This window comes from Oncorhynchus clarkii, chromosome 18 (genome assembly GCF_045791955.1).
Source record: "Oncorhynchus clarkii lewisi isolate Uvic-CL-2024 chromosome 18, UVic_Ocla_1.0, whole genome shotgun sequence".
Classification (NCBI taxonomy): Eukaryota; Metazoa; Chordata; class Actinopteri; order Salmoniformes; family Salmonidae; genus Oncorhynchus; species Oncorhynchus clarkii.
Window position 1 is genome coordinate 1,198,923 of NC_092164.1, and position 26,339 is coordinate 1,225,261.

General features: G+C 49.8%; 1 protein-coding gene across 1 annotated transcript in view; it reads left to right on the forward strand.

Moving 5' to 3' along the window:
- LOC139372817 (bone morphogenetic protein receptor type-2-like) overlaps window positions 1–26,339 on the forward strand; it is a 52,971-nt gene that overhangs the window by 12,490 nt on the left and 14,142 nt on the right. Inside the window, exons 2-7 of the mRNA XM_071112623.1 lie at window positions 9,784–9,969; window positions 14,288–14,467; window positions 19,041–19,145; window positions 19,242–19,333; window positions 22,797–23,027; window positions 26,196–26,310. Coding sequence (XP_070968724.1) covers window positions 9,784–9,969; window positions 14,288–14,467; window positions 19,041–19,145; window positions 19,242–19,333; window positions 22,797–23,027; window positions 26,196–26,310 — 909 coding nt within the window. The remainder of the gene's footprint in view (window positions 1–9,783; window positions 9,970–14,287; window positions 14,468–19,040; window positions 19,146–19,241; window positions 19,334–22,796; window positions 23,028–26,195; window positions 26,311–26,339) is intronic.

The window sequence follows — 26,339 nt, forward strand, 5'->3', positions numbered from 1 at the left end:
TAGTAGGAGGAGGAGGAGGACCAGGGTTAATGTAGTAGTAGGAGGAGGACCAGGGTTAATGTAGTAGGAGGAGGAGGAGGACCAGGGTTAATGTAGTAGGAGGAGGAGGAGGACCAGGGTTAATGTAGTAGGAGGGGGAGGACCAGGGTTAATGTAGTAGTAGTAGGAGGAGGAGGAGGACCAGGGTTAATGTAGTAGTAGGAGGAGGAGGAGGACCAGGGTTAATGTAGTAGGAGGAGAAGGAGGACCAGGGTTAATGTAGTAGGAGGAGGACCAGGGTTAATGTAGGAGGAGGAGGAGGACCAGGGTTAATGTAGTAGGAGGAGGAGGACCAGGGTTAATGTAGTTGGAGGAGGAGGAGGACAAGGGTTAATGTAGTAGGAGGAGGAGGAGGACCAGGGTTAATGTAGTAGGAGGAGGACCAGGGTTAATGTAGTAGGAGGAGGAGGACCAGGGTTAATGTAGTAGGAGGAGGAGGACCAGGGTTAATGTAGTAGGTGGGGGAGGACCAGGGTTAATGTAGTAGGAGGGGGAGGAGGACCAGGGTTAATGTAGTAGGAGGAGGAGGAGGACCAGGGTTAATGTAGTAGTAGGGGGAGGACCAGGGTTAATGTAGTAGGAGGGGGAGGACCAGGGTTAATGTAGTAGGAGGAGGAGGACCAGGGTTAATGTAGTAGGAGGAGGAGGTGGACCAGGGTTAATGTAGTAGGAGGAGGAGGAGGACCAGGGTTAATGTAGTAGGAGGAGGAGGAGGACCAGGGTTAATGTAGTAGGAGGAGGAGGAGGACCAGGGTTAATGTAGTAGGAGGAGGAGGAGGACCAGGGTTAATGTAGTAGGAGGAGGAGGACCAGGGTTAATGTAGTAGGAGGAGGAGGACCAGGGTTAATGTAGTAGGAGGAGGAGGACCAGGGTTAATGTAGTAGGAGGAGGAGGAGGACCAGGGTTAATGTAGTAGGAGGAGGAGGACCAGGGTTAATGTAGTATGAGGAGGAGGACGACCAGGGTTAATGTAGTAGTAGGAGGAGGAGGAGGACCAGGGTTAATGTAGTAGGAGGAGGAGGACCAGGGTTAATGTAGTAGGAGGAGGAGGACCAGGGTTAATGTAGGAGGAGGAGGAGGACCAGGGTTAATGTAGTAGGAGGAGGAGGAGGACCAGGGTTAATGTAGTAGGAGGAGGAGGAGGACCAGAGTTAATGTAGTAGGAGGAGGAGGAGGACCAGGGTTAATGTAGTAGGAGGAGGAGGACCAGGGTTAATGTAGTAGGAGGAGGAGGTGGACCAGGGTTAATGTAGTAGGAGGAGGAGGAGGACCAGGGTTAATGTAGTAGGAGGAGGAGGAGGACCAGGGTTAATGTAGTACGAGGAGGAGGAGGACCAGGGTTAATGTAGTAGGAGGAGGAGGAGGACCAGGGTTAATGTAGTAGGAGGAGGAGGAGGACCAGGGTTAATGTAGTAGGAGGAGGAGGAGGACCAGGTTTAATGTAGTAGGAGGAGGAGGAGGACCAGGGTTAATGTAGTAGGAGGAGGAGGAGGACCAGGGTTAATGTAGTAGGATGAGGAGGAGGACCAGGGTTAATGTAGTAGGAGGAGGAGGAGGACCAGGGTTAATGTAGGAGGAGGAGGAGGAGGACCAGGGTTAATGTAGTAGGAGGAGGAGGACCAGGGTTAATGTAGTAGGAGGAGGAGGACCAGGGTTAATGTAGCGGGAGGAGGAGGACCAGGGTTAATGTAGCGGGAGGAGGAGGACCAGGGTTAATGTAGCGGGAGGAGGAGGACCAGGGTTAATGTAGTAGGAGGAGGAGGAGGACCAGGGTTAATGTAGTAGGAGGAGGAGGACCGGGGTTAATGTAGTAGGAGGAGGAGGAGGACCGGGGTTAATGTAGTAGGAGGAGGAGGAGGACCAGGGTTAATGTAGTAGGAGGAGGAGGAGGACCAGGGTTAATGTAGTAGGAGGAGGAGGAGGACCAGGGTTAATGTAGTAGGAGGAGGAGGAGGACCAGGGTTAATGTAGTAGGAGGAGGAGGAGGACCAGGGTTAATGTAGGAGGAGGAGGAGGAGGACCAGGGTTAATGTAGTAGGAGGAGGACCAGGGTTAATGTAGTAGGAGGAGGACCAGGGTTAATGTAGTAGGAGGAGGATGTGGACCAGGGTTAATGTAGTAGGAGGAGGAGGAGGACCAGGGTTAATGTAGTTGGAGGAGGAGGAGGACCAAGGTTAATGTAGTAGGAGGAGGAGGAGGACCAGGGTTAATGTAGTAGGAGGAGGACCAGGGTTAATGTAGTAGGAGGAGAAGGAGGACCAGGGTTAATGTAGTAGGAGGAGGAGGAGGACCAGGGTTAATGTAGTAGGAGGAGGAGGAGGACCAGGGTTAATGTAGTAGGAGGAGGACCAGGGTTAATGTAGGAGGAGGACCAGGGTTAATGTAGGAGGAGGAGGAGGACCAGGGTTAATGTAGTAGGAGGAGGAGGAGGACCAGGGTTAATGTAGTAGGAGGAGGAGGACCAGGGTTAATGTAGTAGGAGGAGGAGGTGGACCAGGGTTAATGTAGTAGGAGGAGGAGGAGGACCAGGGTTAATGTAGTAGGAGGAGGAGGAGGACCAGGGTTAATGTAGTAGGAGGAGGAGGAGGACCAGGGTTAATGTAGTAGGAGGAGGAGGAGGACCAGGGTTAATGTAGTAGGACGAGGAGGAGGACCAGGGTTAATGTAGTAGGAGGAGGAGGAGGACCAGGGTTAATGTAGGAGGAGGAGGAGGAGGACCAGGGTTAATGTAGGAGGAGGAGGAGGAGGACCAGGGTTAATGTAGTAGGAGGAGGAGGACCAGGGTTAATGTAGTAGGAGGAGGAGGACCAGGGTTAATGTAGTGGGAGGAGGAGGACCAGGGTTAATGTAGCGGGAGGAGGAGGACCAGGGTTAATGTAGCGGGAGGAGGAGGACCAGGGTTAATGTAGTAGGAGGAGGAGGAGGACCAGGGTTAATGTAGTAGGAGGAGGAGGACCGGGGTTAATGTAGTAGGAGGAGGAGGAGGACCGGGGTTAATGTAGTAGGAGGAGGAGGAGGACCAGGGTTAATGTAGTAGGAGGAGGAGGAGGACCAGGGTTAATGTAGTAGGAGGAGGAGGAGGACCAGGGTTAATGTAGGAGGAGGAGGAGGAGGACCAGGGTTAATGTAGTAGGAGGAGGACCAGGGTTAATGTAGTAGGAGGAGGACCAGGGTTAATGTAGTAGGAGGAGGATGTGGACCAGGGTTAATGTAGTAGGAGGAGGAGGAGGACCAGGGTTAATGTAGTTGGAGGAGGAGGAGGAGGACCAGGGTTAATGTAGTAGGAGGAGGAGGAGGACCTGGGTTAATGTAGTAGGAGGAGGACCAGGGTTAATGTAGTAGGAGGAGGAGGAGGACCAGGGTTAATGTAGTAGGAGGAGGAGGAGGACCAGGGTTAATGTAGTAGGAGGAGGAGGAGGACCAGGGTTAATGTAGTAGGAGGAGGATGTGGACCAGGGTTAATGTAGTAGGAGGAGGAGGAGGACCAGGGTTAATGTAGTTGGAGGAGGAGGAGGACCAAGGTTAATGTAGTAGGAGGAGGAGGAGGACCAGGGTTAATGTAGTAGGAGGAGGACCAGGGTTAATGTAGTAGGAGGAGAAGGAGGACCAGGGTTAATGTAGTAGGAGGAGGACCAGGGTTAATGTAGGAGGAGGACCAGGGTTAATGTAGGAGGAGGAGGAGGACCAGGGTTAATGTAGTAGGAGGAGGAGGAGGACCAGGGTTAATGTAGTAGGAGGAGGAGGAGGACCAAGGTTAATGTAGTAGGAGGAGGAGGAGGACCAGGGTTAATGTAGTAGGAGGAGGACCAGGGTTAATGTAGTAGGAGGAGAAGGAGGACCAGGGTTAATGTAGTAGGAGGAGGAGGAGGACCAGGGTTAATGTAGTAGGAGGAGGAGGAGGACCAGGGTTAATGTAGTAGGAGGAGGACCAGGGTTAATGTAGGAGGAGGACCAGGGTTAATGTAGGAGGAGGAGGAGGACCAGGGTTAATGTAGTAGGAGGAGGAGGAGGACCAGGGTTAATGTAGTAGGAGGAGGAGGAGGAACAGGGTTAATGTAGTAGGAGGAGGAGGAGGACCAGGGTTAATGTAGTAGGAGGAGGAGGACCAGGGTTAATGTAGTAGGAGGAGGAGGTGGACCAGGGTTAATGTAGTAGGAGGAGGAGGAGGACCAGGGTTAATGTAGTAGGAGGAGGAGGAGGACCAGGGTTAATGTAGTAGGAGGAGGAGGAGGACCAGGGTTAATGTAGTAGGAGGAGGAGGAGGACCAGGGTTAATGTAGTAGGAGGAGGAGGAGGACCAGGGTTAATGTAGTAGGAGGAGGAGGAGGACCAGGGTTAATGTAGTAGGAGGAGGAGGAGGACCAGGGTTAATGTAGTAGGAGGAGGAGGAGGACCAGGGTTAATGTAGTAGGACGAGGAGGAGGACCAGGGTTAAAGTAGTAGGAGGAGGAGGAGGACCAGGGTTAATGTAGGAGGAGGAGGAGGAGGACCAGGGTTAATGTAGTAGGAGGAGGAGGACCAGGGTTAATGTAGTAGGAGGAGGAGGACCAGGGTTAATGTAGTGGGAGGAGGAGGACCAGGGTTAATGTAGCGGGAGGAGGAGGACCAGGGTTAATGTAGCGGGAGGAGGAGGAACAGGGTTAATGTAGTAGGAGGAGGAGGAGGACCAGGGTTAATGTAGTAGGAGGAGGAGGACCGGGGTTAATGTAGTAGGAGGAGGAGGAGGACCGGGGTTAATGTAGTAGGAGGAGGAGGAGGACCAGGGTTAATGTAGTAGGAGGAGGAGGAGGACCAGGGTTAATGTAGTAAGAGGAGGAGGAGGACCAGGGTTAATGTAGGAGGAGGAGGAGGAGGACCAGGGTTAATGTAGTAGGAGGAGGACCAGGGTTAATGTAGTAGGAGGAGGACCAGGGTTAATGTAGTAGGAGGAGGATGTGGACCAGGGTTAATGTAGTAGGAGGAGGAGGAGGACCAGGGTTAATGTAGTTGGAGGAGGAGGAGGAGGACCAGGGTTAATGTAGTAGGAGGAGGAGGAGGACCTGGGTTAATGTAGTAGGAGGAGGACCAGGGTTAATGTAGTAGGAGGAGAAGGAGGACCAGGGTTAATGTAGTAGGAGGAGGAGGAGGACCAGGGTTAATGTAGTAGGAGGAGGAGGAGGACCAGGGTTAATGTAGTAGGAGGAGGATGTGGACCAGGGTTAATGTAGTAGGAGGAGGAGGAGGACCAGGGTTAATGTAGTTGGAGGAGGAGGAGGACCAAGGTTAATGTAGTAGGAGGAGGAGGAGGACCAGGGTTAATGTAGTAGGAGGAGGACCAGGGTTAATGTAGTAGGAGGAGAAGGAGGACCAGGGTTAATGTAGTAGGAGGAGGAGGAGGACCAGGGTTAATGTAGTAGGAGGAGGAGGAGGACCAGGGTTAATGTAGTAGGAGGAGGACCAGGGTTAATGTAGGAGGAGGACCAGGGTTAATGTAGGAGGAGGAGGAGGACCAGGGTTAATGTAGTAGGAGGAGGAGGAGGACCAGGGTTAATGTAGTAGGAGGAGGAGGAGGACCAGGGTTAATGTAGTAGGAGGAGGAGGAGGACCAGGGTTAATGTAGTAGGAGGAGGAGGACCAGGGTTAATGTAGTAGGAGGAGGAGGTGGACCAGGGTTAATGTAGTAGGAGGAGGAGGACCAGGGTTAATGTAGTAGGAGGAGGAGGTGGACCAGGGTTAATGTAGTAGGAGGAGGAGGAGGACCAGGGTTAATGTAGTAGGAGGAGGAGGAGGACCAGGGTTAATGTAGTAGGAGGAGGAGGAGGACCAGGGTTAATGTAGTAGGAGGAGGAGGAGGACCAGGGTTAATGTAGTAGGAGGAGGAGGAGGACCAGGGTTAATGTAGTAGGAGGAGGAGGAGGACCAGGGTTAATGTAGTAGGAGGAGGAGGAGGACCAGGGTTAATGTAGTAGGAGGAGGAGGAGGACCAGGGTTAATGTAGTAGGACGAGGAGGAGGACCAGGGTTAATGTAGTAGGAGGAGGAGGAGGACCAGGGTTAATGTAGGAGGAGGAGGAGGAGGACCAGGGTTAATGTAGTAGGAGGAGGAGGACCAGGGTTAATGTAGTAGGAGGAGGAGGACCAGGGTTAATGTAGTGGGAGGAGGAGGACCAGGGTTAATGTAGCGGGAGGAGGAGGACCAGGGTTAATGTAGCGGGAGGAGGAGGACCAGGGTTAATGTAGTAGGAGGAGGAGGAGGACCAGGGTTAATGTAGTAGGAGGAGGAGGACCGGGGTTAATGTAGTAGGAGGAGGAGGAGGACCGGGGTTAATGTAGTAGGAGGAGGAGGAGGACCAGGGTTAATGTAGTAGGAGGAGGAGGAGGACCAGGGTTAATGTAGTAGGAGGAGGAGGAGGACCAGGGTTAATGTAGGAGGAGGAGGAGGAGGACCAGGGTTAATGTAGTAGGAGGAGGACCAGGGTTAATGTAGTAGGAGGAGGACCAGGGTTAATGTAGTAGGAGGAGGATGTGGACCAGGGTTAATGTAGTAGGAGGAGGAGGAGGACCAGGGTTAATGTAGTTGGAGGAGGAGGAGGAGGACCAGGGTTAATGTAGTAGGAGGAGGAGGAGGACCTGGGTTAATGTAGTAGGAGGAGGACCAGGGTTAATGTAGTAGGAGGAGAAGGAGGACCAGGGTTAATGTAGTAGGAGGAGGAGGAGGACCAGGGTTAATGTAGTAGGAGGAGGAGGAGGACCAGGGTTAATGTAGTAGGAGGAGGATGTGGACCAGGGTTAATGTAGTAGGAGGAGGAGGAGGACCAGGGTTAATGTAGTTGGAGGAGGAGGAGGACCAAGGTTAATGTAGTAGGAGGAGGAGGAGGACCAGGGTTAATGTAGTAGGAGGAGGACCAGGGTTAATGTAGTAGGAGGAGAAGGAGGACCAGGGTTAATGTAGTAGGAGGAGGAGGAGGACCAGGGTTAATGTAGTAGGAGGAGGAGGAGGACCAGGGTTAATGTAGTAGGAGGAGGACCAGGGTTAATGTAGGAGGAGGACCAGGGTTAATGTAGGAGGAGGAGGAGGACCAGGGTTAATGTAGTAGGAGGAGGAGGAGGACCAGGGTTAATGTAGTAGGAGGAGGAGGAGGACCAGGGTTAATGTAGTAGGAGGAGGAGGAGGACCAGGGTTAATGTAGTAGGAGGAGGAGGACCAGGGTTAATGTAGTAGGAGGAGGAGGTGGACCAGGGTTAATGTAGTAGGAGGAGGAGGAGGACCAGGGTTAATGTAGTAGGAGGAGGAGGAGGACCAGGGTTAATGTAGTAGGAGGAGGAGGAGGACCAGGGTTAATGTAGTAGTAGGAGGAGGAGGACCACGGTTAATGTAGTAGGAGGAGGAGGAGGACCAGGGTTAATGTAGTAGGAGGAGGAGGAGGACCAGGGTTAATGTAGTAGGAGGAGGAGGAGGTCCAGGGTTAATGTAGTAGGAGGAGGAGGAGGACCAGGGTTAATGTAGTAGGAGGAGGAGGAGGACCAGGGTTAATGTAGTAGGAGGAGGAGGAGGACCAGGGTTAATGTAGTAGGAGGAGGAGGAGGACCAGGGTTAATGTAGGAGGAGGAGGAGGAGGACCAGGGTTAATGTAGTAGGAGGAGGAGGACCAGGGTTAATGTAGTAGGAGGAGGAGGACCAGGGTTAATGTAGTGGGAGGAGGAGGACCAGGGTTAATGTAGCGGGAGGAGGAGGACCAGGGTTAATGTAGCGGGAGGAGGAGGACCAGGGTTAATGTAGTAGGAGGAGGGGGAGGACCAGGGTTAATGTAGTAGGAGGAGGAGGACCGGGGTTAATGTAGTAGGAGGAGGAGGAGGACCGGGGTTAATGTAGTAGGAGGAGGAGGAGGACCAGGGTTAATGTAGTAGGAGGAGGAGGAGGACCAGGGTTAATGTAGTAGGAGGAGGAGGAGGACCAGGGTTAATGTAGTAGGAGGAGGAGGAGGACCAGGGTTAATGTAGTAGGAGGAGGAGGAGGACCAGGGTTAATGTAGGAGGAGGAGGAGGAGGACCAGGGTTAATGTAGTAGGAGGAGGACCAGGGTTAATGTAGTAGGAGGAGGACCAGGGTTAATGTAGTAGGAGGAGGATGTGGACCAGGGTTAATGTAGTAGGAGGAGGAGGAGGACCAGGGTTAATGTAGTTGGAGGAGGAGGAGGACCAGGGTTAATGTAGTAGGAGGAGGAGGAGGACCAGGGTTAATGTAGTAGGAGGAGGACCAGGGTTAATGTAGTAGGAGGAGAAGGAGGACCAGGGTTATTGTAGTAGGAGGAGGAGGAGGACCAGGGTTAATGTAGTAGGAGGAGGAGGAGGACCAGGGTTAATGTAGTAGGAGGAGGACCAGGGTTAATGTAGGAGGAGGACCAGGGTTAATGTAGGAGGAGGACCAGGGTTAATGTAGTAGGAGGAGGTGGACCAGGGTTAATGTAGTAGGAGGAGGAGGAGGACCAGGGTTAATGTAGTAGGAGGAGGAGGAGGACCAGGGTTAATGTAGTAGGAGGAGGAGGAGGACCAGGGTTAATGTAGTAGGAGGAGGAGGAGGACCAGGGTTAATGTAGTAGGAGGAGGAGGAGGACCAGGGTTAATGTAGTAGGAGGAGGAGGAGGACCAGGGTTAATGTAGGAGGAGGAGGAGGAGGACCAGGGTTAATGTAGTAGGAGGAGGACCAGGGTTAATGTAGTAGGAGGAGGAGGAGGACCAGGGTTAATGTAGTAGGAGGAGGAGGACCAGGGTTAATGTGGTAGGAGGAGGAGGACCAGGGTTAATGAAGTGGGAGGAGGAGGAGGACCAGGGTTAATGTAGCGGGAGGAGGAGGACCAGGGTTAATGTAGCGGGAGGAGGAGGACCAGGGTCAATGTAGCTGGAGGAGGAGGACCGGGGTTAATGTAGTAGGAGGAGGAGGACCAGGGTCAATGTAGCGGGAGGAGGAGGACCAGGGTCAATGTAGCGGGAGGAGGAGGACCGGGGTTAATGTAGTAGTAGTGGGTCTGGATTACAGTAGACCAGGGTTAATGTATTAGTGGGTCTGGATTACAGTAGACCAGGGTTAATGTAGTAGTGGGTCTGGATTACAGTAGACCAGGGTTAATGTAGTAGTGGGTCTGACATACAGTAGACCAGGGTTAATATAGTGGTGGGTCTGAAATACAGTAGACCAGGGTTAATGTAGTACTGTAGTGATTAGAGAAGAGATGGGTTGGTGGTAGGGGGAGGTCGGGGGGAGGCTGTAGTGGTCTGATTAGAGAAGAGATGGGTTGGTGGTAGGGGGAGCCTGTAGTGGTCTGATTAGAGATGGGTTGGTGGTCGGGGGGAGGTTGTAGTGGTTTGATTAGAGATGGGTTGGTGGTCGGGGGGAGGTCGGGGGGAGGCTGTAGTGGTCTGATTAGAGATGGGTTGGTGGTCGGGGGGAGGTTGTAGTGGTTTGATTAGAGAAGAGATGGGTTGGTGGTAGGGGGAGGTCGGGGGGAGGTTGGAGTGGTCTGATTAGAGAAGAAATGGGTTGGTGGTGGGGGGAGGTCAGGGGGAGGCTGTAGTGGTCTGATTAGAGAAGAGATGGGTTGGTGGTGGGGGGAGGTCGGGGGGAGGTTGGAGTGGTCTGATTAGAGAAGAGATGGGTTGGTGGTAGGGGGAGGTTGTTGTGGTCGGATTGCGTGCTGTCTCATGTGTTTCTTGAGAGCCATCTCTGTTTGCTGAATGAGGAATGAATACCGCCCCTCCTCCCCCTCAGCTGACCAGCAGAAGGAGAGGGAGTGTGCCTTCACTGAGCAGCAGCAGCAGTGGGAGATGGAGCGCGTGGCGGTGGGGGAGGGACGGGTTTCCCCCGAGAACACCACGATCCACTGCTCGAAAGGATCTCACTGCTTTGGCCTCTGGGAGAAGAGTCCTCCTGGAGACGTCAGGCTGGTCAAACAAGGTGACAGTCTGCAACTAACCCTAACCTAGCACCACACACACAGTCTACAACTAACCCAGCACCACACACACAGTCTACGACTAACCCAGCACCACACACAGTCTACAACTAACCCAGCACCACACACACAGTCTACAACTAACCCAGCACCACACACACAGTCTACAACCTACCCAGCACCACACACAGTCTACAACTAACCCTAACCCAGCACCACACACAGTCTACAACTAACCCAGCACCACACACACAGTCTACAACTAACCCAGTACCACACACACAGTGTACAACTAACCCTAACCCAGCACCACACACAGTCTACAACTAACCCAGCACCACACACAGTCTACAACTAACCCAGCACCACACACAGTCTACAACTAACCCAGCACCACACACAGTCTACAACTAACCCAGCACCACACACAGTCTACAACTAACCCAGCACCACACACAGTCTACAACTAACCCAGCACCAAACACAGTCTACATCTAGCCCAGCACCACACACAGTCTACATCTAGCCCAGTACCACACACACAGTCTACAACTAACCCAGCACCACACAGTCTACAACTAACCCAGCACCACACACAGTCTACAACTAACCCAGCACCACACACAGTCTACAACTAACCCAGCACCACACACAGTCTACAACTAACCCAGCACCACAACTAACCTAGCACCACATACAGTCTACAACTAACCCAGCACCACACACACAGTCTACAACTAACCCAGTACCACACACACAGTCTACATCTAACCCAGTACCACACACACAGTCTACATCAAACCCAGCACCACACACAGTCTACATCTAACCCAGTACCACACACAGTCTACAACTAACCCTAACCCAGCACCACATACAGTCTGCAACTAACCCAGCACCACAACTAACCTAGCACCACATACAGTCTACAACTAACCCAGCACCACACAGTCTACAACTAACCCTAACCCAGCACCACACATAGTCTACAACTAACCTAGCACCACACACAGTCTACAACTAACCCAGCACCACACACAGTCTACAACTAACCCAGCACCACACACAGTCTACAACTAACCCTAACCCAGCACCACACACAGTCTACAACTAACCCAGCACCACACACAGTCTACAACTAACCCAGCACCACACACAGTCTACAACTAACCCAGCACCACACACAGTCTACAACTAACCCAGCACCACACACAGTCTACAACTAACCCAGCACCACACACAGTCTACAACTAACCCAGCAACACACACACAGTCTACAACTAACCTAGCACCACACACACAGTCTACAACTAACCCAGCACCCCACACAGTCTACAACTAACCCAGCACCACACACAGTCTACAACTAACCCAGCACCACACACAGTCTACAACTAACCCAGCACCACACACACAGTCTACAACTAACCCAGCACCACACACAGTCTACAACTAACCCAGCACCACACACACAGTCTACAACTAACCCAGCACCACACACACAGTCTACAACTAACCCAGCACCACACACAGTCTACAACTAACCCTAACCCAGCACCACACACAGTGTACAACTAACCCAGCACCACACACACAGTCTACAACTAACCCAGCACCACACACACAGTCTACAACTAACCCAGTACCACACACACAGTGTACAACTAACCCTAACCCAGCACCACACACAGTCTACAACTAACCCAGCACCACACAGTCTACAACTAACCCAGCACCACACACAGTGTACAACTAACCCAGCACCACACACACAGTCTACAACTAACCCTAACCCAGCACCACACACACAGTCTACAACTAGCCCTAACCCAGCACCACACACAGTCTACAACTAACCCTAACCCAGCACCACACAGTCTACAACTAACCCTAACCCAGCACCACACAGTCTACAACTAACCCAGCACCACACACACAGTCTACAACTAGCCCTAACCCAGCACCACACACAGTCTACAACTAACCCAGCACCACACACAGTCTACAACTAATCCTAACCCAGAACCAAACACAGTCTACAACTAACCATACCCCAGCACCACACACAGTGTACAACTAACCCAGCACCACACACACAGTCTACAACTAACCCTAACCCAGCACCACACACACAGTCTACAACTAGCCCTAACCCAGCACCACACACAGTCTACAACTAACCAAGCACCACACACAGTCTACAACTAACCCAGCACCACACACAGTCTACAACTAACCCAGCACAACACACAGTCTACAACTAACCCAGCACCACACACAGTCTACAACTAACCCAGCACCACACACAGTCTACAACTAACCCAGCACCACACACAGTCTACAACTAACCCAGCACCACACAGTCTACAACTAACCCTAACCCAGCACCACACACAGTCTACAACTAACCTAGCACCACACACAGTCTACAACTAACCCAGCACCACACACAGTCTACAACTAACCCTAACCCAGCACCACACACAGTCTACAACTAACCTAGCACCACACAGTCTACAACTAACCCAGCACCACACACAGTCTACAACTAACCCAGCACTACACACAGTCTACAACTAACCCTAACCCAGCACCACACACAGTCTACAACTAAACCAGCACCACACACAGTCTACAACTATTCCTAACCCAGCACTACACACAGTCTACAACTAACCCAGCACCACACACAGTCTACAACTAACCCTAACCCAGCACCAAACACAGTCTACAACTAACCATAACCCAGCACCACACACACAGTCTACAACTAACCCTAACCCAGCACCACACACAGTCTACAACTAACCCATCACCACACACAGTCTACAACTAACCCTAACCCAGAACCAAACACAGTCTACAACTAACCATACCCCAGCACCACACACACAGTCTACAACTAACCCTAACCCAGCACCACACACACAGTCTACAACTAGCCCTAACCCAGCACCACACACAGTCTATAACTAACCCAGCACCACACACAGTCTACAACTAACCCAGCACCACACACAGTCTACAACTAACCCAGCACCACACAGTCTACAACTAACCCTAACCCAGCACCACACAGTCTACAACTAACACATCATCACAGTCTACAACTAACCCTAACCCAGAACCACACACAGTCTACAACTAACCCAGCACCACACACAGTCTACAACTAACCCAGCACCACACAGTCTACAACTAACCCTAACCCAGCACCACACAGTCTACAACTAACCCATCATCACACACAGTCTACAACTAACCCTAACCCAGCACCAAACACAGTCTACAACTAACCATAACCCAGCACCACACACACAGTCTACAACTAACCCAGCACCACACAGTCTACAACTAACCCAGCACCACACACAGTCTACAACTAATCCTAACCCAGCACTACACACAGTCTACAACTAACCCTAACCCAGCACCACACACAGTGTACAACTAACCCAGCACCACACACAGTGTACAACTAACCCAGCACCACACACACAGTCTACAACTAGCCCTAACCCAGCACCACACACAGTCTGCAACTAACCCTAACCCAGCACCACACACAGTCTACAACTAACCCAGCACCACACACAGTATACAACTAACCCAGCACCACACACAGTCTACAACTAACCCTAACCCAGCACCACACACAGTCTACAACTAACCCTAACCCAGCACCACACACAGTCTACAACTAACCCTAACCCAGCACCACACACAGTCTACAACTAGCCATAACCCAGCACCACACACAGTCCACAACTAACCCTAACCCAGCACCACACACAGTCTACAACTAACCCAGCACCACACACAGTCTACAACTAACCCAGCACCACACACAGTCTACAACTAACCCTAACCCAGCACCACACACAGTCCACAACTAACCCTAATCCAGCACCACATACAGTCTACAACTAACCCTAACCCAGCACCACATACACAGTCTACAACTAACCCTAACCCAGCACCACATACACAGTCTACAACTAACCCTAACCCAGCACCACACACAGTCTACAACTAACCCTAATCCAGCACCACACACAGTCCACAACTAACCCTAATCCAGCACCACACGTGTTATTTAATATTTCTGATGTCTTCAGTACTAGTCTACAATGTAGAAAATAGTCAAATTAAAGAAAACCCCTGTATTGAGTAGGTGTGTCCAGACTGTTGACTGGTACTGTGTATGAATTCTCTCCCCGGGACATCTGCCTGCTGGATCAGCAAGGTCCACTGAAGCACAGAAATACTGCCTCTCTTTCTCCCCATCACTTCATCTCCCCTCCCTCCTGTCACCTCTAGGTTGTTGGACTCACCTTGGCGACCAGCAGGAGTGTCGGGACGACCGTTGCGTGGTAACCAACCTGCCTCCTCAGATCCAGAATGGGACGTATCACTTCTGCTGCTGTAGTACTGACATGTGTAACGTCAACTTCACTGAGGACTTTCCTCTGCCTAGTCCCACTACAGCCCAGCCGCTATGTAAGTTAACCTAACCCTAACCTCTGACCCTAACCGTTCTCCCCTGCCCAGTCCCACTACAGCCCAGCCGCTATGTAAGTTAACCTAACCCTAACCTCTGACCCTAACCGTTCTCCCCTGCCCAGTCCCACTACAGCCCAGCCAGTATGTAACTGACATATCCTTTAACCCTGACTCTGTACTGGTACCCCCTGTATATAGCCTCCACATTGACTCTGTACTGGTACCCCCTGTATATAGCCTCCACATTGACTCTGTAACGGTACCCCCTGTATATAGCCTCCACATTGACTCTGTACTGGTACCCCCTGTATATATCCTCCACATTGACTCTGTACCGTAACACCCTGTATATAGTCTCCACATTGACTCTGTACCGGTACCCCCTGTATATAGCCTCAACATTGACTCTGTACCGGTACCCCCTGTATATAGCCTCCACATTGACTCTGTACCGGTACCCCCTGTATATAGCCTCCACATTGACTCTGTACTGGTACCCCCTGTATATATCCTCCACATTGACTCTGTACCGTAACACCCTGTATATAGTCTCCACATTGACTCTGTACCGGTACCCCCTGTATATAGCCTCAACATTGACTCTGTACCGGTACCCCCTGTATATAGCCTCCACATTGACTCTGTACCGGTACCCCCTGTATATAGCCTCCACATTGACTCTGTACCGGTACCCCCTGTATATAGCCTCCACATTGACTCTGTACCATAACACCCTGTATATAGTCTCCACATTGACTCTGTACCGGTACCCCCTGTATATAGCCTCCACATTGACTCTGTACCGGTACCCCCTGTATATAGCCTCCACATTGACTCAGCCACGTTTCATCTTCAATGCCCTTGCTGATGGAAGGTTTTCACTCAAAATCTCACGATACATGGCCCCATTCATTCTTTCTTTTACACGGATCAGTCGTCCTGGTCCCTTTGCAGAAAGACAGCCCCAAAGCATGATGTTTCCAACCCCATGCTTCACAGTAGGTTTGGTGTTCTTTGGATTCAACTCAGCATTCTTTGTCCTCCAAACACGACGAGTTGAGTTTTTACCAAAAAGTTATATTTTGGTTTCATCTGACCATATGACATTCTCCCAATCTTCTTCTGGATCATCCAAATGCTCTCTAGCAAACTTCAGATGGGCCTGGACATGTACTGGCTTAAGCAGGGGGACACGTCTGGCACTGCAGGATTTGAGTTCCTGGCGGCGTAGTGTGTAACTGATGGTAGGCTTTGTTACTTTGGTCCCAGCTCTCTGCAGGTCATTCACTAGGTCCCCCCATGTGGTTCTGGGATTTTTGCTCACCGTTCTTGTGATCACTTTGACCCCACGGGGTGAGATCTTGCGTGGAGCCCCAGATCGAGGGAGATTATCAGTGGTCTTGTATGTCTTCCATTTCCTAATAATTGCTCCCACAGTTGATTTATTCAAACCAAGCTGCTTACCTATTGCAGATTCAGTCTTCCCAGCCTGGTGCAGGTCTACAATTTTGTTTCGGGTGTCCTTTGACAGCTCTTTGGTCTTGGCCATAGTGGAGTTTGGAGTGTGACTGTTTGAGGTTGTGGACAGGTGTCTTTTATACTGAAAACAAGTTCAAACAGGTGCCATTAATACAGGTGGAGGACAGAGGAGCCTCTTAAAGAAGAAGTTACAGGTCTGTGAGAGCCAGAAATCTTGCTTGTTTGTAGGTGACCAAATACTTATTTTCCACCATAATTTGCAAATAAATTCATAAAAAATCCTACAATGTGATTTTCTGGATTTTTTTTCCTCATTTTGTCTGTCATAGTTGAAGTGTACCTATGATGAAAATTACAGGCCTCTCTCATCTTTTTAAGTGGGAGAACTTGCACAATTGGTGGCTGACTAAATACCTTTTTGCCCCACTGTATCTACACCTGGTGGTTAACGGCTGGTCAGTCAGCATTTCACTGTGAGGTCTACACCTGGTGGTTAAGGGCTGGTCAGTCAGCATTTCACTGTGAGGTCTACACCTGTTGGTTAAGGGCTGGTCAGTCAGCATTTCACTGTGAGGTCTACACCTGTTGGTTAAGGGCTTGTCAGTCGGCATTTCACTGTGAGGTCCACACCTGTTGGTTAAGGGCTGGTCAGTCAGCATTTCACTGTGAGGTCTACACCTGGTGGTTAAGGGCTGGTCAGTCTGCATTTCACTGTGAGGTCTACACCTGGTGGTTAAGGGCTGGTCAGTCAGCATTTCACTGTGAGGTCTACACCTGTTGGTTAAGGGCTGGTTCAACACACTCACCCTGAGGCTGATACTGAGAGACTGATGTCATGCTGTAGATAGGTGGTTCAACACACTCACCCTGAGGCTGATACTGAGAGACTAACGTCATGCTGTAGATAGGTGGTTCAACACACTCACCCTGAGGCTGATACTGAGAGACTAACGTCATGCTGTAGATAGGTGGTTCTACACACTCACCCTGAGGCTGATACTGAGAGACTAACGTCATGCTGTAGAGAGGTGGTTCAACACACTCACCCTGAGGCTGATACTGAGAGACTGATGTCATGCTGTAGATAGGTGGTTCAACACACTCACCCTGAGGCTGATACTGAGAGACTAACGTCATGCTGTAGAGAGGTGGTTCAACACACTCACCCTGAGGCTGATACTGAGAGACTGACGTCATGCTGTAGAGAGGTGGTTCAACACACTCACCCTGAGGCTGATACTGAGAGACTGACGTCATGCTGTAGAGAGGTGGTTCTACACACTCACCCTGAGGCTGATACTGAGAGACTGACGTCATGCTGTAGAGAGGTTGTTCAACACACTCACCCTGACGCTGATACTGAGAGACTGACGTCATGCTGTAGAGAGGTGGTTCTACACACTCACCCTGAGGCTGATACTGAGACTGACGTCATGCTGTAGAGAGGTGGTTCTACACACTCACCCTGAGGCTGATACTGAGAGACTGACGTCATGCTGTAGAGAGGTGGTTCAACACACTCACCCTGAGGCTGATACTGAGAGACTGACGTCATGCTGTAGAGAGGTGGTTCAACACACTCACCCTGAGGCTGATACTGAGAGACTGATGTCATGCTGTAGAGAGGTTGTTCAACACACTCACCCTGAGGCTGATACTAACGTGATGCTATAGAGAGGTGGTTCTACACACTCACCCTGAGGCTAATACTAACGTCATGCTGTAGAGAGGTGGTTCTCAGCTCCAGTCCTCCAGTACCCCCGGCCACAACAGTACACATTAACGTAGTCCCAGACATGCACACCTGAGTCAACTAATCATCAAGCCCTCCATGAGTTGAACAAGGTTCAGGGCCACATTAATGTGTTCTGTTGGGGCTGGGGGTACAGGAGGACTGGAGCCTGTTCAGGGCCACATTAATGTGTTCTGTTGGGGGTACAGGAGGACTGGAGCCTGTTCAGGGCCACATTAATGTGTTCTGTTGGGGGTACAGGAGGACTGGAGCCTGTTCAGGGCCACATTAATGTGTTCTGTTGGGGGTACAGGAGGACTGGAGCCTGTTCAGGGCCACATTAATATGTTCTGTTGGGGGTACAGGAGGACTGGAGCCTGTTCAGAGCCACATTAATGTGTTCCGTTGGGGGTACAGGAGGACTGGAGCCTGTTCAGGGCCACATGAATGTGTTCTGTTGGGGGGGTACAGGAGGACTGGAGCCTGTTCAGGGCCACATTAATGTGTTCTGTTGGGGCTGGGGGTACAGGAGGACTGGAGCCTGTTCAGGGCCACATTAATGTGTTCTGTTGGGGCTGGGGGTACAGGAGGACTGGAGCCTGTTCAGGGCCACATTAATGTGTTCTGTTGGGGGTACAGGAGGACTGGAGCCTGTTCAGGGCCACATTAATGTGTTCTGTTGGGGGTACAGGAGGACTGGAGCCTGTTCAGGGCCACATTATTGTGTTCTGTTGGGGGTACAGGAGGACTGGAGCCTGTTCAGGGCCACATTAATGTGTTCTGTTGGGGGTACAGCAGGACTGGAGCCTGTTCAGGGCCACATTATTGTGTTCTGTTGGGGGTACAGGAGGACTGGAGCCTGTTCAGGGCCACATTATTGTGTTCTGTTGGGGGTACAGGAGGACTGGAGCCTGTTCAGGGCCACATTAATGTGTTCTGTTGGGGCTGGGGGTACAGGAGGACTGGAGCCTGTTCAGGGCCACATTATTGTGTTCTGTTGGGGGTACAGGAGGACTGGAGCTATTGAAAAATAAAGGTTTTGGAGAAATTTGATTGAGTGAATGTATGTATTGGTTTATTTTGATAAGAGATGAACATGTCATGAATTGAAGGTTATTTGTTGATGTAAAAATGAGTCACTTTTAATGTTATCAGATTTGGGTCGCAAGATATTCTTGTGACTAACCCATGACCTCTAACCTATAGACAGACTAACAGGTTGTTTATGTCCTGCTGTAGACCACCAGAATACTACTAGGTTAGGGACAGACTAACAGGTTGTTTATGTCCTGCTGTAGACCATCAGAATACTACCAGGTTAGAGACGGAGACTAACAGGTTGTTTATGTCCTGCTGTAGACAACCAGTTGCAGTGTGAAGAGACCATAGTCATCTCCTTGGCTGTTGTCTCTGTGCTGGCTGTCATCATCTTTGCTGCCTTCTTCGGTTACCGCATGATGCACAGTGAGTAACCATGGTGATAACCAGACAATAATATGATGCTTATCTCTGTTTATCCCCGTGACCTAAGCCTCTGTCTGACTGTGTATGTATTCTCAGGAGGTGGTAAACAGGGCCTTCATAATCTCAACATGATGGAGGGAGCTGGTTCTGAGAGCTCTCTGGACTTGGACAACCTCAAACAACTGGAGGTCAGATGGCTACAGCTACTATAGTTATTACAGTTACAACAGCTACTACAGTTACTACAGTTACTACAGCTACTACAGATATTACAGTTACTACAGTTATTACAGTTATTACAGTTACTACAGCTACTACAGTTATTACAGCTACTACAGTTATTACAGCTACTACAGTTACTACAGTTATTACAGCTGCTACAGTTATTACAGCTGCTACAGTTACTACAGTTACTACAGTTATTACAGCTACTACAGTTATTACAGCTGCTACAGTTATTACAGCTGCTACAGTTACTACAGTTATTACAGCTACTACAGTTATTACAGCCGCTACAGTTATTACAGCTGCTACAGTTACTACAGTTATTACAGCTGCTACAGCTGCTACAGTTATTACAGTTACTACAGCTACTACAGTTATTACAGCTGCTACAGTTACTACAGTTATTACAGCTGCTCCAGTTACTACAGTTATTACAGCTGCTCCAGTTACTACAGCTACTACAGTTATTACAGCCGCTACAGTTATTACAGCTGCTACAGTTATTACAGCTGCTACAGTTACTACAGTTACTACAGTTACTACAGCCGCTACAGTTATTACAGCTGCTACAGTTATTACAGCTGCTACAGTTACTATAGTTATTACAGCTACTACAGTTATCACATTTACTGCAGTTATTACAGCTGCTACAAATCAAATCAAATTTTATTTGTCACATGCACATGGTTAGCAGATGTTCATGCGAGTGTAGCGAAATGCTTGTGCTTCTAGTTCCGACAATGCAGTAATAACCAACAAGTAATCTAGCTAACAATTCCAAAACTACTACCTTATAGACACAAGTGTAAGGGGATAAAGAATATGTACATAAAGATATATGAATGAGTGATGGTACAGAGCGGCATAGGCAAGATACAGTAGATGGTATTGAGTGCAGTATATACATATGAGATGAGTATGTAAACAGTGGCATAGTTAGTGGCTAGTGATACATGTATTACATAAAGATGCAGTAGATGATATAGAGTACAGTATATACATATACATATGAGATTAATAATGTAGGGTATGTAAACATTATATTAGGTAGCATAGTTTAAAGTGGCTAGTGATATATTTTACATCATTTCCCATCAATTCCCATTATTAAAGTGGCTGGAGTTGTGTCAGTGTCAGTGTGTTGGCAGCAGCCACTCAATGTTAGTGGTGGCTGTTTAACAGTCTGATGGCCTTGAGATAGAAGCTGTTTTTCAGTCTCACAGTCCCAGCTTTGATGCACCTGTACTGACCTCGCCTTCTGGATGATAGCGGGGTGAACAGGCAGTGGCTCGGGTGGTTGTTGTCCTTGATGATCTTTATGGCCTTCCTGTGACATCGGGTGGTGTAGGTGTCCTGGAGGGCAGGTAGTTTGCCCCCTGTGATGCGTTGTGCAGACCTCACTACCCTCTGGAGAGCCTTACGGTTGTGGGCGAAGCAGTTGCCGTACCAGGCGGTGATACAGCCCGACAGGATGCTCTCGATTGTGCATCCAGTTATTACAGCTGCTACAGTTATTACAGTTATTACAGCTACTACAGTTATTACAGCTACTACAGCTACTACAGTTATTACAGCTACTACAGTTATTACAGCTGCCACAGTTATTACAGCTGCTACAGCTACTACAGTTATTACAGCTGCTACAGTTATTACAGCTACCACAGTTATTACAGCTACTACAGCTACTACAGTTATTACAGTCGCTGCAGTTATTACAGCTACCACAGTTATTACAGCTACTACAGTTATTACAGCTACCACAGTTATTACAGCTACCACAGTTATTACAGCTACCACAGTTATTACAGCTACCACAGTTATTACAGCTACTACAGTTATTACAGCTGCTACAGTTATTACAGCTACTACAGTTATTACAGTTATTACAGCTGCTACTACGGTTATTACAGCTGCGCCAGTTATTACAGCTACTACAATTATTACAGATGCTACAGTTATTACAGCTATTACCGTTATTACAGTTATTACAGCTACTGCAGCTATTACAGCTACCGCAGCTATTAGTTTTTACAGCAATTACAGCTATTACAGTTATTGCAGCTGCCACAGCTATTACCGTTATTACAGCTACTGCAGCTATTACAGCTACCGCAGCTATTCGTATTTTACAGCAATTACAGCTATTACCGTTATTACAGCTGCTACAGTTATTACTGTTATTACAGTTATTACAGCTGCTACATCTACTGCAGTTATTACAGTTATTACAGCTACTACAGTTATTACAGCTACTACAGTTATTACAGCTACTGCAGTTATTACAGCTATTACCGTTATTGCAGCTACTGCAGTTATTACAACTATTACCGTTATTACAGCTGCCACAGCTATTACCGTTGTTACAGCTATTAAAGCTATTACAGCTGCTACAGTTATTACAACTACTACAGTTATTACAGCCATTACAGCTTATACAGTTATTTCAGCAATTACCGTTATACCAGATACTACAGCTATTACGACTGTTACAGTTATTACAGCAACTACATTTATTACATCTGCTACAGTTATTACAGCTATTACAGTTATTACAGCTGTTACAGTTATTACAGCTGTTACAGTTATTACAGCTACTGCAGTTATTACAGTTATTAAGCTACTACAGCTACTACAGTTATTACAGCTGTTACAGTTATTACAGCTACTGCAGTTATTACAGTTATTAAGCTACTACAGCTACTACAGTTATTACAGCTGTTAGTTATTGCAGCTACTACAGTTATTACAGCTGTTAGTTTTTACAGTTAATACAGCTACTACAGCTATTACAGTTAAGCTACTACAGCTACTACAGTTATTACAGCTGTTACAGTTATTACAGCTGTTAGTTATTGCAGCTACTACAGTTATTACAGCTGCTACAGTTATTACAGCTATTACAGCTGCTACAGTTATTATAGTTATTGCAGCTGCTACAGTTATTACAGCTGCTACAGTTATTATAGTTATTACAGCTGCTGCAGTTATTACAGCTGCTACAGTTACTACAGTTACTACAGCTGCTACAGTTATTATAGTTATTACAGCTGCTACAGTTATTACAGCTGCTACAGTTACTACAGTTATTACAGTTACTACAGCTGCTACAGTTATTACAGCTATTACAGCTACTACAGTTATTACAGTTACTACAGCTACTACAGCTGCTACAACTATTCTACCTTATACACATCTACTACAGCTACTACAGCTACTACAGCTATTCTACCTTATACACATCTACTACAGCTACTACAGCTATTCTACCTTATACACATATACTACAGCTACTACAGCTATTATACCTTATACACATCTACACCTACCACAGCTGCACATAGAGAGAATCGGTTTGAGGACCAAAATGTAATTGAGATCCAGTCGTCTTTTCTCAATCTTTCTTCTCCCTCTTTTTCTCTCTGTCAGCTGATAGGTCGAGGCCGGTACGGCTCGGTGTTCTGTGGTTCGTTGGACGAACGACAGGTGGCTGTGAAGGTGTTCAGCTCAGCCAATCGGCAGAACTTCCTGAACGAGTGTTCCATTTATTGTCTCCCCCTGCTGGAGCATGACAACATCGCTCACTTCATCACTGCCGACGAACGGCTGGGGGCCGAGGGCCGAGTGGAGTACCTTCTGGTCATGGAGTACTACCCCCACGTAAGTACCTTCTACTAGATTCTATTGGTTCCAGACGGCTGGGGGGCGAGTGGAGTACCTTCTACTGGGTTCTACTGGTTCCAGACGGCTGGGGGCCGAGTAGAGTACCTTCTACTGGGTTCTACTGGTTACAGACGGCTGGGGGCCGAGTGGTGTACCTTCTACTGGTTTCTACTGGTTCCAGACGGCTGGGGGCCGAGTGGTGTACCTTCTACTGGTTTCTACTGGTTCCAGACGGCTGGGGGCCGAGTAGAGTACCTTCTACTGGGTTCTACTGGTTACAGACGCTGGGGGCCGAGTGGTGTACCTTCTACTGGTTTCTACTGGTTCCAGACGGCTGGGGGCCGAGTGGTGTACCTTCTACTGGTTTCTACTGGTTACAGACGGCTGGGGGCCGAGTGGTGTACCTTCTACTGGTTTCTACTGGTTCCAGACGGCTGGGGGCCGAGTGGTGTACCTTCTACTGGTTTCTACTGGTTCCAGACGGCTGGGGGCCGAGTGGTGTACCTTCTACTGGTTTCTACTGGTTCCAGACGGCTGGGGGCCGAGTAGAGTACCTTCTACTGGATTCTACTGGTTCCAGACGGCTGGGGGCCGAGTGGTGTACCTTCTACTGGGTTCTACTGGTTACAGACGGCTGGGGGCCGAGTAGAGTACCTTCTACTGGTTTCTACTGGTTCCAGACGGCTGGGGGGCGAGTGGTGTACCGTCTACTGGTTTCTACTGGTTCCAGACGGCTGGGGGCCGAGTAGAGTACCTTCTACTGGATTCTACTGGTTCCAGACGGCTGGGGGCCGAGTGGTGTACCTTCTACTGGTTTCTACTGGTTACAGACGGCTGGGGGCCGAGTGGTGTACCTTCTACTGGTTTCTACTGGTTCCAGACGGCTGGGGGCCGAGTAGAGTACCTTCTACTGGATTCTACTGGTTCCAGACGGCTGGGGGCCGAGTGGTGTACCTTCTACTGGTTTCTACTGGTTCCAGACGGCTGGGGGCCGAGTAGAGTACCTTCTACTGGTTTCTACTGGTTCCAGGCGGCTGGGGGCCGAGTAGAGTACCTTCTACTGGTTTCTACTGGTTCCAGACGGCTGGGGGCCGAGTAGAGTACCTTCTACTGGTTTCTACTGGTTACAGACGGCTGGGGGCCGAGTAGAGTACCTTCTACTGGTTTCTACTGGTTCCAGACGGCTGGGGGCCGAGTAGAGTACCTTCTACTGGTTTCTACTGGTTCCAGACGGCTGGGGGCCGAGTAGAGTACCTTAGGCAGCTGATTCCCTTTTATTTAAAGTGACAAACCACCTCAGCACTGTCTGCTCCCCCTCTGTTTCCTGGTGCATTATGATGTATTAGTACAGTATTTAGATATATATATATATCCCTCTCTCTCTCTCTCCCTCCATCTCTCTCTCCCTCCATCTCTCTCCCTCTGTTTCCTGGTGCATTATGATGTATTAGTACAGTATATAGATATATATATATATATCCCTCTCTCTCTCTGTCTCTCTCTGTCTCTCTCCCTCCATCTCTCTCTCTCTCCCTCCTTCCCTCCTCTCTCTCCCTCTGTCTCCTGGTGCATTATGATGTATTAGTACAGTATATAGATATATATATATATATCCCTCTCTCTCTCTGTCTCCCTCCAGCTCTCTCTCTCTCTCTCTCCAGCTCTCTCTCTCTCCCTCCATCTCTCTCCATCTCTCTCTCTCTCCCTCCATCTCTCTCTCCCTCCCTCTCTCTCTCCCTCCATCTCTCTCTCTCTCTCTCTCTCTCTCTCTCCATCTCTCTCTCTCTCCCTCCATCTCTCTCTCCCTCCTTCCATCTCTCTCTCCCTCCATCTCTCTCCCTCTCTCTCCATCTCTCTCTCTCTCCCTCCATCTCTCTCTCCCTCCCTCCATCTCTCTCTCCCTCCCTCCATCTCTCTCTCCCTCCATCTCTCTCCCTCCTTCCCTCCTCTCTCTCTCTCTGTCTCCCTCCAGCTCTCTCTCTCTCCCTCCATCTCTCTCCCTCCATCTCTCTCTCCCTCCCTCCATCTCTCTCCCTCCATCTCTCTCTCCCTCCATCTCTCTCCCTCCTTCCCTCCTCTCTCTCTCTCCCTCCATCTCTCTCTCCCTCCATCTCTCTCTCTCCCTCCATCTCTCTCTCTCTCCCTCCATCTCTCTCTCTCTCCCTCCATCTCTCTCTCCCTCCCTCCATCTCTCTCTCCCTCCATCTCTCTCTCCCTCCATCTCTCTCCCTCCTTCCCTCCTCTCTCTCTCTCCCTCCATCTCTCTCTCTATCTCTCTCCCTCCATCTCTCTCAATCTCTCCCTCCATCTCTCTCTCTCTCCCTCCATCTCTCTCTCTCCCTCCATCTCTCCCTCCCTCCATCTCTCTCTCCCTCCCTCCATCTCTCTCTCCCTCCATCTCTCTCCCTCCTTCCCTCCTCTCTCTCTCTCTCTCCCTCCATCTATCTCCCTCCTTCCCTCCTCTCTCTCTCTCTCTCCCTCCCCCTCCTCTCTCCCTCCCTCCTCTCTCCCTCCATCTCTCTCTCTCCCTCCCTCCATCTCTCTCTCCCTCCCTCCATCTCTCTCTCCCTCCCTCCATCTCTCTCCCTCCTTCCCTCCTCTCTCTCTCTCTCTCTCTCTCTCTCTCCCTCCATCTCTCTCTCCCTCCATCTCTCTCTCCCTCCATCTCTCTCTCCCTCCATCTCTCTCCCTCCTTCCCTCCTCTCTCTATCTCCCTCCCTCCATCTCTCTCTCCCTCCATCTCTCTCTCCCTCCATCTATCTCCCTCCTTCCCTCCTCTCTCTCTCTCTGTCTCCCTCCATCTCTCTCCCTCCTTCCCTCCATCTCTCTCTCCCTCCATCTCTCTCCCTCCTTCCCTCCTCTCTCTCTCTCTGTCTCCTGGTACATTATGATGTATTTATACAGTATATAGATATATATATATATCCCTCTCTCTCTCTGTCTCCCTCCATCTCTCTCTCTCTCTCTCCCTCCATCTCTCTCTCCCTCCATCTCTCTCTCTCCCTCCCTCCATCTCTCTCTCCCTCCATCTCTCTCTCTCTCCCTCCATCTCTCTCTCCCTCCATCTCTCTCCCTCCTTCCCTCCTCTCTCTCTCTCTGTCTCCTGGTACATTATGATGTATTTATACAGTATATATCCTTCCCTCCTCTCTCTCTCTCTGTCAGGGTTCTTTGTATCGCTATCTGGGCCTGCAGACAGGAGACTGGATGAGTAGCTGTCGTCTGGCCCATTCCATCACCAGAGGCCTGGCCTACCTGCATACTGAGCTGCTTAAAGGAGGTGAGACATACACCTGACCTCCACACCCT